The 13,933-nt window shown below is 53.1% G+C and overlaps 1 protein-coding gene across 1 annotated transcript in view; it reads left to right on the top strand.

Moving 5' to 3' along the window:
- Window positions 1–9,373: 9,373 nt before the first annotated feature.
- Window positions 9,374–13,933, top strand: part of LOC142290782 (uncharacterized) — a 91,374-nt gene continuing 86,814 nt past the window's right edge. The window contains exons 1-2 of the mRNA XM_075334783.1: window positions 9,374–9,451; window positions 13,170–13,296. Coding sequence (XP_075190898.1) covers window positions 9,440–9,451; window positions 13,170–13,296 — 139 coding nt within the window. The 5' untranslated portion in view covers window positions 9,374–9,439. The remainder of the gene's footprint in view (window positions 9,452–13,169; window positions 13,297–13,933) is intronic.

Raw genomic sequence — 13,933 nt, 5'->3', positions numbered from 1 at the left:
TCGCCTCATCTCCAGCCATCACATCCTCTCCCATCATCTTTGAATTTATTCTCTCATGATCATCCCTTTTCCACTCACCTTCAATCATCTTCTCTCCAGTCTTAAGGCCACTTTACACACAGAGATAAATCTGCGGCAGATCTGTGGTTGCAGTGAAATTGTGGACAATCAGTGTCAGGTTTGTGGCTGTGTACAAATGGAACAATATGTCCATGATCTCACTGTAACCACAGATCTGCCAAAGATTTCTCTCTGTGTGTAAAGTGGCCTTTAGGCGTCTCTCTGATCTCTTCTCTGATCATCTTCTCTTTCCCGATCTCTTCTCCGATCATCTCATCTTTCCCGGTCTCTTCTGCTCTGATCATCTCCTCCTCCCCGACCTCCTCATCTCTGCTCATCCCATTTCTTGACTCTCTCTTCTCTTATCTCTTCTTCTCTGACCATCTCCTGTTTCCCGATCTGCTCATTGCCTCCTCTCCGACCTCGTCTTTGATCATTTCCTCTTCCCTGATCTCCACTTCTCTGCTCATCCCCTTTTTCCTGATCTCCTCTTTTCTTATGTCTTCTTCTCTGATCATCTCCTTGTTCTCGATCTCCTCTTTTCTGCTCATCGCCTCCTCTCCAGTCATCACATCCCATCATCTTTTCGTTTATTCTCTCATGTTAATTCCTTTTCCACTCATCACTTTGTCTCTGGTGTTGGCCTCCTCTCTGGTCTCTCGGGTCGTTATTTTTCCTCTAGTCGGTGTCATCCTCCCCTTCTTTATTCTGGTTTCAGTCAGTTTCGTCTCATCCTCTATATCCACACCATGTATTTATAGTAATCATGGGGTATTATATACAGTGCTTGCCATCGATGAGTACACCCCACAGATTTGTCAGAAAACCTTTACTTTCCTTTCAGAATGAAAATTTTCTCTGGGATACCACAGAATATTCCCACAGATGTGAGCCATTGATTGCAAACAAGATTTCCTATTTTTCTCCCAAAAAAGGAATTTTACTAACAATTTAATTTAAGACCAGATTTAAAAAAATGAGTACACCCCAATGAAAGTCTTAGGAGTAAAAGTAAAGTTTAGACTCAAAATTTCTAATGACCAAAGAACTAATCCAAGGAAAATTTAATTCTTCATCACATCGGTGTCCAGCAGAGGGGGACTATACAATGGGGATAACAAAGGAAACCTCTTCCCATTTCATGCATTTCAGCAATGGCACCACATGGAAGAGAAATGTCACAATACTGAAAAAGAAGTTCTTTCTGTACATAAGAAAGATGAAGGCTACAAGAAAATCACAAAGCTTTACTTATCATTTAGACTCTGGAGAAAAAGTGATAGAGAAATGTGACAAAGATGGAACTGCAGCATCTCAGAGACGGCCGAGTGACCACAGAAGTCATGACCTAACTAGGAACATCTACTGATGAGGAGGGGGAAGAAAATATAAAAGTAGAAAGCCAAACTGGTGGGGTATACAATCCGGCGCGCACTTCAGAGTGTCTCTGGATCTGACAACTGAGCCCCTATGGGGAGTTGTGAGGAAACAAGTTGTCACCACTCTCCATCCGGCTTCCAGGCTCTAGAAGAGCTCGTTCAGGAAATGGAGGAAGATGGAGGTTGTTCTATGTCAGCGTCCGGCTCGTCCATTCCAGGCCTGGAAGCCTCGGTGCTGTCCTCACACATCAGGGCGGTCACACACAATCCTGGATGTGGTAGTATTTCATGTTGGGTGCACTCCATACTGCATCAACTAATTTGAGTAAACCATAAGAAAGAACACGACGGGTCCGGCTCAACACGCGATTCTCTTTTTACTAATCAATTCCAGTGAAACAGCAATAATCATTGTAATCATCATACGAGCGGCCTCCATTACTCATCATACGGGCGGCCTCCATTACTCATCATCCTGGAGGCCTCCATTCCTCATCATACGGGCGGCCTCCATTACTTATCATATGGGTGGCCTCCATTCCTCATCATACGGGCGGCCTCCATTCCTCATCATACATGCGGCCTCTATTACTCATCATCCTGGAGGCCTCCATTACTTATCATACGGGCGGCCTCCATTACTCATCATCCTGGAGGTATCCATTACTCATCATACTGGTGTGGTGGCCTCCATAACTTATCATACGGGCGGCCTCCATTACTAATCATATGGGTGGCCTCCATTACTCATCATACGGACGGCCTCCATTACTCATCATCCTGGAGGTATCCATTACACATCATACTGGTGGCCTCCATTACTCATCATACGGACGTCTTCCATTACTCATCATGCGGGCGGCCTCCATTACTCATCATACGGGCGGCCTCCATTACTTATCATACGGGCGGCCTCCATTCCTTGTAGTAATCTAGTTGCCGCCTTTGAACTGACTCTAACTTCTGAATGTCCATTTTAAAATGTGGAGCCCAAAACTGGATCCCATATTCCAGATGTGGCCTTACAAGTGATTTCTAGAGAGGTAACAATACGTTGGGATCACGGGATCTAATCTCTCTTTTTATACACCCTAAAATCTTGTTTGCTTTAGCAGCTGCTGCCTGACATTGAGTGCTGCTGCTCAGCTTATTTGTACCCAGAATCCCCTGCTCCTCCTCCTGTTCTGTAGGAGGTCACTTCCATTTAATGTATATGCAGCGAAGTAATGAATGATTTGTTGTGTCATTCATACACTCGTCCTGGGGAGAGTGATTCTGGGTTGTAGGATGTCACTGATCTGTGAAAGTCTATACTATAAGGTTTGTGTCACAGAGTTTTGCATTGGATAAAAATTAACTCATGAATTATTTAGACACAAATTAAATATGGAGAAAGAAGAGAACTGGAATATACCTAAAAGATTCTTCCAGATGTTCATCCACTGCTATCTCTTGTTATAAGAACTTGTCATTACTCGCTGCTCATTCATTCATGTTGTACCTGGTTCCATGTCACTCTACTCTCTGTGCTCGGTAATTGATTCATTAACACTTAATTCACCCTCGTGTGTTTGAAACCAAAGCAGCAATGAAGCAGCTGTAGTGCCGTCTGACCTTCACATGTAAGCGTGTGCAGCAGGAGGGAGCTGATGAGCGATAATATAGAGATCGGAGTCTATGGATATGGCATGATCACCCAGGGAACGCTGATCACATAACAAGAGAATGGCGCGTGCAGCCGGAGCCGGCGTGTGCTAGGTCCTGTCTCATGGACTACACGGCAGAGCTGACCCCGGGACCCCAGAGCAATGTGAGTGCAATACACAGTCAGCTGGACTATATATATATATATACAGTATAAATATACTAGCTGTAGTACCCGGCGTTGCCAGGGATAGTAACTGTTTCTCTGTCTCTCTGTTTCTTGGCCTGTCTGCTTCTGTCTGTCTGTCTCTCTTTCCCTCTCTATGTCTGTCTCTCTTCGTCTGTCTGTCTCTCTCTGAATGTCTATCTGTTTGTGTCTCTCTTTCCCTGTCTCTGTCTCTCTATATCTGTCTGTCTCTCTCTGTTTGTCTCTCTATCTCTGTCTGTCTCTTGGCCTGTTAGTGTCTCTTTCCCTGTCTGACTCTGTCTGTCTCTTTCCCTGTCTGTCTCTTTCCCTGTCTGCCTCTCTCTTTGTCTGTCTCTTTCCCTGTCTTCCTCTTTTCCTGTCTGTCTCTCTGTCTCTTTCCCTGACTGCCTCTGTCTTTGTCTCTTTACCTGTTTGCCTCTTTTCCTATCTGCCTCTTTCCCTGTCTGTCTCTTTCCCTGTCTGCCTCTGTGTCTCTTTCCCTGTCTGCCTCTGTGTCTCTTTCCCTGTCTGCCTCTGTGTCTCTTTCCCTGTCTGCCTTTTCTTCCTGTCTGTCTATCTATCTCTTTCCCCTTGTGTTTTTCTCTGTTTCTTTCTCTGTCTGTCTCTGTCTGCCTTTGTCTCTTCCCCGTGTGTCTTTCTGGCTGTCTCTTTCCCTGTCTGTCTGGCTTTTTTTTCCCCTCTCTGTCTGTTTGTCTCTTTCCCTGTCTGCCTCTAATAATAATAATAATAATAATAATAATAATAATAATAATAATCTTTATTTCTATAGCGCAAACATATTCCGCAGCGCTTTACAATTCAGGAGGATCATAAACAAACAAGTAACAGTTATAGAAAATACAATAATTAGAGGGAAAAACACAACCCTGCTCGTGAGAGCTTACACTCTACAATGAGATATGGGGGGGGGGGGGGGCAAGGTACAAGTGCTTATTTACAGTGACAATCCAGCCATCTCACGGAAATGGGGGATAGATAATGGCTTCCTGGACCAGTTGGCCAGAGCCTTGAGATGCATTTGGGTGCCATGGAGTTTGACGTGGGGTTATGTTCTGAGAAGTTGTGGAGGGATTAGGTGAAATTAGTTTGGCTAGGGAGTGTGATAGGCCGCCCTAAAAAGATGCATTTCTAGGGAGCGTCTGAAGTTGAGTAAGTTGTGATTTGTCCTAACTTCTGTCTCTCTGTCTCTTTCCCTGTCTTTTTCTGTCTCTCTCTAGCCGTCTCCCCACCGACATCATATTACCTCACACATAAGCGTCTTATACTATGAATGTCCTTTCCTATAGCAACCACTCACAGCTGCTATTAATAACCTATAGCTTGCAGCTCCATTCACTTTAATGGAGGCAGGTTTTTTGGAGAGTAACTGTAAAGCGCGGGGTTACATTTTCCCTTCAAAACATAGTCTACGACGTTCCCTGGGTCACATGAGGCGTCTGTGCAAAATTTCATGATTGTAAATGCGACGGTGCGGATTCCTTTAGTGGACACACACACACACACACACACACACACACACATACATACAGACACACACACACACACACACACATACACACACAGCTTTATATATTAGATTTGAGTAAATCTGAAGATTCTGTAATTTAAAGATATTCACATCTTCACGTTATAGGGAAAATATTCTATGAAACCAGAATGATCAGAATTGTGGAAGTTATTTTTGAGTGCAATGAGATATTGATGAAAATCTTACTTTTCCAAGGGGGTGTACTCATTTATGCTGAGTGCTGTATGTAGCACAGGAGGAGTGTACTCATTTATGCTGAGTGCTGTATGTAGCACAGGAGGGGTGTACTCATTTATGCTGAGTGCTGTATGTAGCACAGGAGGGGTGTACTCATTTATCGCTGTATTTGTCTCATCATGTATGGTGCGTGCCTGCATCTGACCGTTTCTCCTCTTTTATTGCTGGAGATGTAGAGAATCCTGCCCTCCACTGTCGCAGCTTCACTGTTTTCCACTCGCTTAGTTGGAAGGTTACCGTAGGACAATTATAAGCATAGAAAAGTATGCACACCCCACCCACCATCCATTCTGGAAGCCTGTGGGCCCTTCAGAGTTGTCATAGTCTGTGCGCCCCCTGGGACTGCTGTTCTGGACAGAGTTGTCATAATCTGTGCGCCCCCTGGGATTGCTGTTCTGGACAGATTTGTCATAGTCTGTGCGCCCCCTAGGACTGCTGTTCTGGACAGATTTGTCATAGTCTGTGCGCCCCCTGGGACTGCTGTTCTGGACAGAGTGGTCATAGTCTGTGCGCCCCCTGGGACTGCTGTTCTGGACAGATTTGTCATAGTCTGTGCGCCCCCTAGGACTGCTGTTCTGGACAGATTTGTCATAGTCTGTGCGCCCCCTGGGACTGCTGTTCTGGACAGATTTGCCATGTTCCTGGTTCTCTTCCATCCCTCTCCTCTGATTTCCCGTTGTCTGCGCCGGGGGCTGGAGCGATCGTCATCATCTTGTGGTTGCTGTTGACAGATCCAGTGTATTTATCCTGCAGGACCCCAGGCCACACGCCGATGTCCACCCGCCACTACTCCTGCTCTTTGCAATGATAGTTTAGTGGTCATTAGGGGTTTAATACTTCTGCATTCGTCCATTTCTACCTTAATGAACAAGGATCACAATCTTTTTGCTCCTCTGGCTCCAAAGTGAATATTGTGTACAGACACTGTAGCTACAGTGGATAAAAAAAAGTCTACACACCCCTGCTAAAATCCAAGATTTTTGTCATGAAACATAGTCCAATCAAGAAGAATCATTTAGAGGGGGAAAATAAAACAAAGATAATGTGTTTGCAGAAGTGTTCACACCCTCTTATAACTGGGGAGGTGTTGTATCCAGAATCACTGTTCACATTCCCCCCACAGTATCAGCGCTCGGACGCCGTCATTTACCGCAATCCTGAATAACCCCGGAGAAAGTGTCGCTGTTCTAGGAGGATTTTACTGACATCTTCTGCTCCGTAAACAGCTGACAACACAGCAAAGGGTCTCCGTGAGGAAAGTGGTCAGGCGAGGGGAAGGGACAAAGACATTTCCCCTCATTAGATCCACTGTGGAGCCTGTGAAGGGACATCTGGCAGAACAGAGACATCACCAAAGACTGGACGTGCCCCAGAAAATGATCAAAAGACCAGAAGAAAACGGATCCTGAGGCTGCAGAGAGGGAGCGAGGAACATTAGAGGAGCTGCAGGGATCTGTGACCGCGGAGGGGGCAGCGTTGTGCACGGGAGGCGATAATCGGGGCGGGAACTGGAGCGTTAATCAAGAGGGAGGAGCCTATAGAAAAACAAGAAGAATTCTGGAGTGGCCGAGCCCAGCTTTATACAGCCACAATATTCTGCTCTTTCCACCCACAAAATGTCAGTTTCTCAGTGATTTGTGCAGGTGACGGGCAACATTAACGGGGGTCATCCTGGAATGAGTCTACTTGTGGGATTGTATCCTGGGGGTGTGCAGACTATATTTTCCCTGTAGGTGTGATAGGACATAGAGACCCCCCACAGGTGGCGGTAGAAGGCCATGGGCACAGTTCTGCACCGGAGAAGGCAATGGGCACAGGACCGGACTGGAGGAGGCCGAAGGCATGGTTTCGAACCGGAGGAGGCTGCAGGCATGGGTCCGAAACGGAGGAGGCCGTGGGCACAGGTCCGGACCGAGGGGAGGCAGTGGGCAATGTTCCAGACAGGAGGAGGCTGTGGGCACAGGTCCAGACTGGAGGAGGCCGTGGGTACAGGTCCAGACTGGAGGAGGCCGTGGGCACAGGTCCAGACTGGAGGAGGCCGTGGGTACAGGTCCAGACTGGAGGAGGCCGTGGGTACAGGTCTGGACCGAGGGGAGGCAGTGGGCAATGTTCCAGACAGGAGGAGGCCGTGGGCACAGGTCCAGACTGGAGGAGGCCGTGGGTACAGGTCCAGACTGGAGGAGGCCGTGGGTACAGGTCCAGACTGGAGGAGGCCGTGGGTACAGGTCCAGACTGGAGGAGGCCGTGGGTACAGGTCCAGACTGGAGGAGGCCGTGGGTACAGGTCCAGACTGGAGGAGGCCGTGGGTACAGGTCCAGACTGGAGGAGGCCGTGGGTACAGGTCCAGACTGGAGGAGGCCGTGGGTACAGGTGCAGACTGGAGGAGGCCGTGGGTACAGGTGCAGACTGGAGGAGGCCGTGGGTACAGGTCCAGACTGGGGGAGGCCGTGGGTACAGGTCCAGACTGGGGGAGGCCGTGGGTACAGGTCCAGACTGGGGGAGGCCGTGGGTACAGGTCCAGACTGGGGGAGGCCGTGGGTACAGGTCCAGACTGGAGGAGGCCGTGGGTACAGGTCCAGACTGGGGGAGGCCGTGGGTACAGGTCCAGACTGGAGGAGGCAGTGGGTACAGGTCCAGACTGGAGGAGGCCGTGGGTACAGGTCCAGACTGGAGGAGGCCGTGGGTACAGGTCCAGACTGCGGGAGGCCGTGGGTACAGGTCCAGACTGCGGGAGGCCGTGGGTACAGGTCCAGACTGCGGGAGGCCGTGGGTACAGGTCCAGACTGCGGGAGGCCGTGGGTACAGGTCCAGACTGGGGGAGGCCGTGGGTACAGGTCCAGACTGGAGGAGGCCGTGGGTACAGGTCCAGACTGGAGGAGGCCGTGGGTACAGGTCCAGACTGGGGGAGGCCGTGGGTACAGGTCCAGACTGGAGGAGGCAGTGGGTACAGGTCCAGACTGGGGGAGGCCGTGGGTACAGGTCCAGACTGGAGGAGGCCGTGGGTACAGGTCCAGACTGCGGGAGGCCGTGGGTACAGGTCCAGACTGGAGGAGGCCGTGGGTACAGGTCCAGACTGCGGGAGGCCGTGGGTACAGGTCCAGACTGCGGGAGGCCGTGGATACAGGTCCAGACTGCGGGAGGCCGTGGGTACAGGTCCAGACTGCGGGAGGCCGTGGGTACAGGTCCAGACTGCGGGAGGCCGTGGGTACAGGTCCAGACTGGGGGAGGCCGTGGGCACAGGTCCAGACTGGGGGAGGCCGTGGGCACAGTTTTGAACTGGAAGAGGTCGTGGGTACAGGTCCGGGCCGGAGGAGGCCGTGGGCACAGGTCTGGACCGGGGGAGGTCGTGGGCACAGGTCTGGACCGGAGGAGGCCGTGGGCACAGGTCTGGACCGGAGGAGGCCGTGGGCACAGGTCCGGATCAGAGGAGGCCGTGGGCACAGGTCCGGACCGGGGGAGGCCGTGGGCACAGGTCCGGATCAGAGGAGGCCGTGGGCACAGGTCCGGACCGGGGGAGGCCGTGGGCACAGGTCTGGACCGGAGGAGGCTGTGGGCACAGGTCCGGATCAGAGGAGGCCGTGGGCACAGGTCCGGACCGGAGGAGGCTGTGGGCACAGGTCCGGATCAGAGGAGGCCGTGGGCACAGGTCCGGACCGGGGGAGGCCGTGGGCACAGGTCTGGACCGGAGGAGGCTGTGGGCACAGGTCCGGATCAGAGGAGGCCGTGGGCACAGGTCCGGACCGGGGGAGGCCGTGGGCACAGGTCTGGACCGGAGGAGGCTGTGGGCACAGGTCCGGATCAGAGGAGGCCGTGGGCACAGGTCCGGATCAGAGGAGGCCGTGGGCACAGGTCCGGACCGGGGGAGGCCGCACGCTTACACGCTGACGTCCATCTCCCCAATATGGCGGCACCCAGACGACGTATCCAGAGTAACAGGAGGAGTGGTAACCCATAGCAACTATGACAGGGCTCAATGGTGTCCACTCCGGGGGCGCTGTGTGCTCTGGATTATTGGGGGACCGGACATACATGTCTGAGGCGCAGGTCACATGACCAATAACACATTTCATGTTCTGTCACCATGGAGACCAGACAAACACAAAATATAAATAATAACAGAGAATGCTTCATACACCCAGAACCAGAAGTAATGTTATACCTCACACGTCACACAAACCATTCTTCAGTGACGGCACACGAAAAGCGACCACCGTCAGTGACGTCACAGCGCCGTCCGTCGTCGCCCCCTGGAGGCAGAGAGAAGAACTGGCGTCTCCGCACGAACCAATGGCAGGAGTAGAGCCTGAGTGACGTCACGGAGAGCCCGGGAGCGCAGCGACACCTGGTGGTCACGGCGGGCAGCACAGAGCGCGGAGCGGCGGGATGAGTGGAGAGGTGAGTGCGCGCTGCCGTCCTGAGACTCCTGGGTTCCGTCCTCCACACTCACCTGTGCGAGATGGTACAGTCCACCCCCCGCAGGGACAGACATGGGCCAGTCCCGGGCTCTTCCGGCCGCAAGGCATTACTGGGAAAGAAGAGCAGCCCCCGCCCCCCACACCCCAACTTCATCACATCACTGCCCGAGTAGTACAATACAATGTCTATGCCACACACCGAGCCCCGGAGAGGGACAGAGACCCCCGGAGAAGAACAGAGACCCCCATATAGTGACAGAGACCCCCAGAGAGAGACAGAGACCCCCGGAGAAGAACAGAGACCCCCATATAGTGACGGAGACCCCCGGAGAAGAACAGAGACCCCCATATAGTGACAGAGACCCCCAGAGAGAGACAGAGACCCCCAGAGAGAGACAGAGACCCCCATATAGTGACAGAACCCCCGGAGAGGGACAGAGACCCCCATATAGTGACAGAACCCCCGGAGAGGGACAGAGACCCCCATATAGTGACAGAACCCCCGGAGAGGGACAGAGACCCCCATATAGTGACAGAACCCCCGGAGAGGGACAGAGACCCCCATATAGTGACAGAGACCACCCGGAGAGGGACATAGACCCCCGGAGAGGGACAGAGACCCCCATATAGTGACAGAGACCACCCGGAGAGGGACAGAGACCCCCGGAGAGGGACAGAGACCCCCATATAGTGACAGAGACCACCCGGAGAGGGACATAGACCCCCTGAGAGGGACAAAGACCCCCATATAGTGACAGAGACCCCCGGAGAGGGACAAAGACCCCCATATAGTGACAGAGACCCCCATATAGTGACAGAGACCACCCGGAGAGGGACATAGACCCCCGGAGAGGGACAAAGACCCCCATATAGTGACAGAGACCCCCGGAGAGGGACATAGACCCCCGGAGAGGGACAGAGACCCCCATATAGTGACAGAGACCCCCATATAGTGACAGAACCCCCCGGAGAGGGACAGAGACCCCCATATAGTGACAGAGACCCCCGGAGAGGGTCAGAGACCCCCATATAGTGACAGAGACCACCCGGAGAGGGACATAGACCCCTGGAGAGGGACAGAGACCCCCATATAGTGACAGAGACCCCCATATAGTGACAGAACCCCCCGGAGAGGGACAGAGAACCCCATATAGTGACAGAGACCACCCGGAGAGGGACATAGACCCCCGGAGAGGGACAGAGACCCCCATATAGTGACAGAGACCTCCAGAGAGGGACAGAGAACCCCGGGAGAGAGGGACAGAGACCCCCATATAGTGACATAGACCTCCATATAGTGACAGAGACCCCCATATAGTGACAGAGACCACCCGGAGAGGGACAGAGACCCCCGGAGAGGGACAGAGACCCCCATATAGTGACAGAGACCCCCATATAGTGAAAGAGACCACCCGGAGAGGGACATAGACCCCCATATAGTGACAGAACCCCCATATAGTGACAGAGACCCTCATATAGTGACAGAGACCCCCGGAGAGGGACAGAGACCCCCATATAGTGACAGAGACCCCCATATAGTGACAGAGACCCCCATATAGTGACAGAGACCCCCGGAGAGGGACAGAGACCCCCATATAGTGAAAGAGACCCCCGGAGAGTGACAGAGACCCCCATATAGTGACAGAACCCCCATATAGTGACAGAGACCCTCATATAGTGACAGAGACCCCCATATAGTGACAGAGACACTCATATAGTGACAGAGACCCCCATATAGTGACAGAGACCCCCGGAGAGGGACAGAGACCCCCATATAGTGACAGAGACCCCCATATAGTAACAGAGACCCTCATATAGTGACAGAGACCCCCATATAGTGACAGAGACCACCCGGAGAGGGACATAGACCCCCATATAGTGACAGAACCCCCATATAGTGACAGAGACCCTCATATAGTGACAGAGACCCCCGGAGAGGGACAGAGACCCCCATATAGTGACAGAGACCCCCATATAGTGACAGAGACCCCCATATAGTGACAGAGACCCCCGGAGAGGGACAGAGACCCCCATATAGTGAAAGAGACCCCCGGAGAGTGACAGAGACCCCCATATAGTGACAGAACCCCCATATAGTGACAGAGACCCTCATATAGTGACAGAGACCCCCATACAGTGACAGAGACCCCCGGAGAGTGACAGAGACCCCCATATAGTGACAGAGACCCCCGGAGAGGGACAGAGAAGAGACCCCCATATAGTGACAGAGACCCCCATATAGTGACAGAGACTCCCGGAGAGGGACAGTGACCCCCATATAGTGACAGAGACCCCCATATAGTGACAGAGACCCCTGGAGAGGGACAGAGACCCCCATATAGTGACAGAGACCCCCATATAGTGACAGAGACCCCCATATAGTGACAGAGACCCCCATATAGTGACAGAGACCCCCATATAGTGACAGAGACACTCATATAGTAACAGAGACCCCCGGAGAGGGACAGAGACCCCCATATAGTGACAGAGACCCCCATATAGTAACAGAGACCCCCGGAGAGGGACAGAGACCCCCATATAGTGACAGAGACTCCCGGAGAGGGACAGAGACCCCCATATAGTGACAGAGACCCCCATATAGTGACAGAGACACTCATATAGTAACAGAGACCCCCGGAGAGGGACAGAGACCCCCATATAGTGACAGAGACCCCCATATAGTGACAGAGACTCCTGGAGAGGGACAGAGACCCCCATATAGTGACAGAGACCCCCATATAGTGACAGAGACCCCCGGAGAGTGACAGAGACCCCCATATAGTGACAGAGACCCCCGGAGAGGGACAGAGACCCCCATATAGTGACAGAGACCCCCCATATAGTGACACAGACCCCCGGAGAGGGTCAGAGACCCCCCATATAGTGACAGAGACCCCCCATATAGTGACAGAGACCCCCATATAGTGACAGAGACCTCCGGAGAGGGACAGAGACCCGCATATAGTGACAGAGACCCCCGGAGAGGGACAGAGACCCCCATATAGTGACAGACCCCCCATATAGGGACAGAGACCCCCATATAGGGACAGAGACCCCCATATAGTGACAGAAACCCCCCGGAGAGGGACAGAGACCCCCAGAGAGGGACAGAGACCCCATATAGTGACAGAGACCCCCCATATAAGGACAGAGACCCCCCGGAGAGGGACAGAGACCCCCCGGAGAGTGACAGAGACCCCCCATATAGGGCCAGAGACCACCATATAGGGCCAGAGACCTCCAGAGAGGGACAGAGACCCCCATATAGTGACAGAGACCCCCCGGAGAGGGACAGAGACCCCCATATAGGGACAGAGACCCCCGGAGAGGGACAGAGACCCCCATATAGTGACAGAGACCCCGGAAGAGTGACAGAGACCCCCAGAGAGTGACAGAGACCCCCAGGAGAGGAACAGAGACCCCCGGACAGTGAGAGAGACTCCCGAGTAGTGAGAGATGCCCCCGGAGAGTGATTAGAGACCCCCCCGAATAATAACAGAGATCCCCCCGAGAGTGACAGAGACCCACATATAGTGATCGAGACCTCATAGATTGATAGAGGCCCCCCAAAGAGTGATAGAGGCCCCTATATAGTGATAGAGGCCCCCGGAGAGTGATGGAAACCCCCAGATAGTGACAGAGCCCCCCGGATAGTGATCGGGACCCCATGTCTGATCTGCTGACCTTGTGTGGCTCAGGGTGCGGTGACCTTCGATGACGTTGCGGTGCGGTTCTCGGAGGAGGAGTGGCGCTGTCTCCGCTCTCAGCAGAAGAATTTATACAGAGAAGTGATGACCGACAATTACCACAACCTGACGTCTGTGGGTAAGAAACTAGCGGGAGTAGTGATGCCACACTGTGCGGGGGTGGGGTGCAGTGATGCCACACTGTGCGGGGGTGGGGTGCAGTGATGCCACACTGTGTGGGGGTGGGGTGCAGTGATGCCACACTGTGCGGGGGTGGGGTGCAGTGATGCCACACTGTGCGGGGGTGGGGTGCGGTGCAGTGATGCCACACTGTGCGGGGGTGGGGTGCAGTGATGCCACACTGTGCGGGGGTGGGGTGCAGTGATGCCACACTGTGCGGGGGTGGGGTGCAGTGATGCCACACTGTGCGGGGGTGGGGTGCAGTGATGTCACACTGTGGGGGTGGGGTGCAGTGATGCCACACTGTGGGGGTGGGGTGCAGTGATGTCACACTGTGTGGGGGTGAGGTGCAGTGATGTCACACTGTGGGGGTGGGGTGCAGTGATGCCACACTGTGGGGGTGGGGTGCAGTGATGTCACACTGTGTGGGGGTGGGGTGCAGTGATGTCACACTGTGGGGTGCAGTGATGTCACACTGTGGGGTGCAGTGATGTCACACTGTGGGGGTGGGGTGCAGTGATGTCACACTGTGGGGGTGGGGTGCAGTGATGCCACACTGTGGGGTGCAGTGATGTCACACTGTGGGGGTGGGGTGC

This window comes from Anomaloglossus baeobatrachus, chromosome 2 (assembly GCF_048569485.1).
Source record: "Anomaloglossus baeobatrachus isolate aAnoBae1 chromosome 2, aAnoBae1.hap1, whole genome shotgun sequence".
Taxonomy (NCBI): Eukaryota; Metazoa; Chordata; class Amphibia; order Anura; family Aromobatidae; genus Anomaloglossus; species Anomaloglossus baeobatrachus.
Note: the sequence above shows the minus strand (reverse complement) of the source record. Positions and strands in the feature narration are given on the sequence as shown.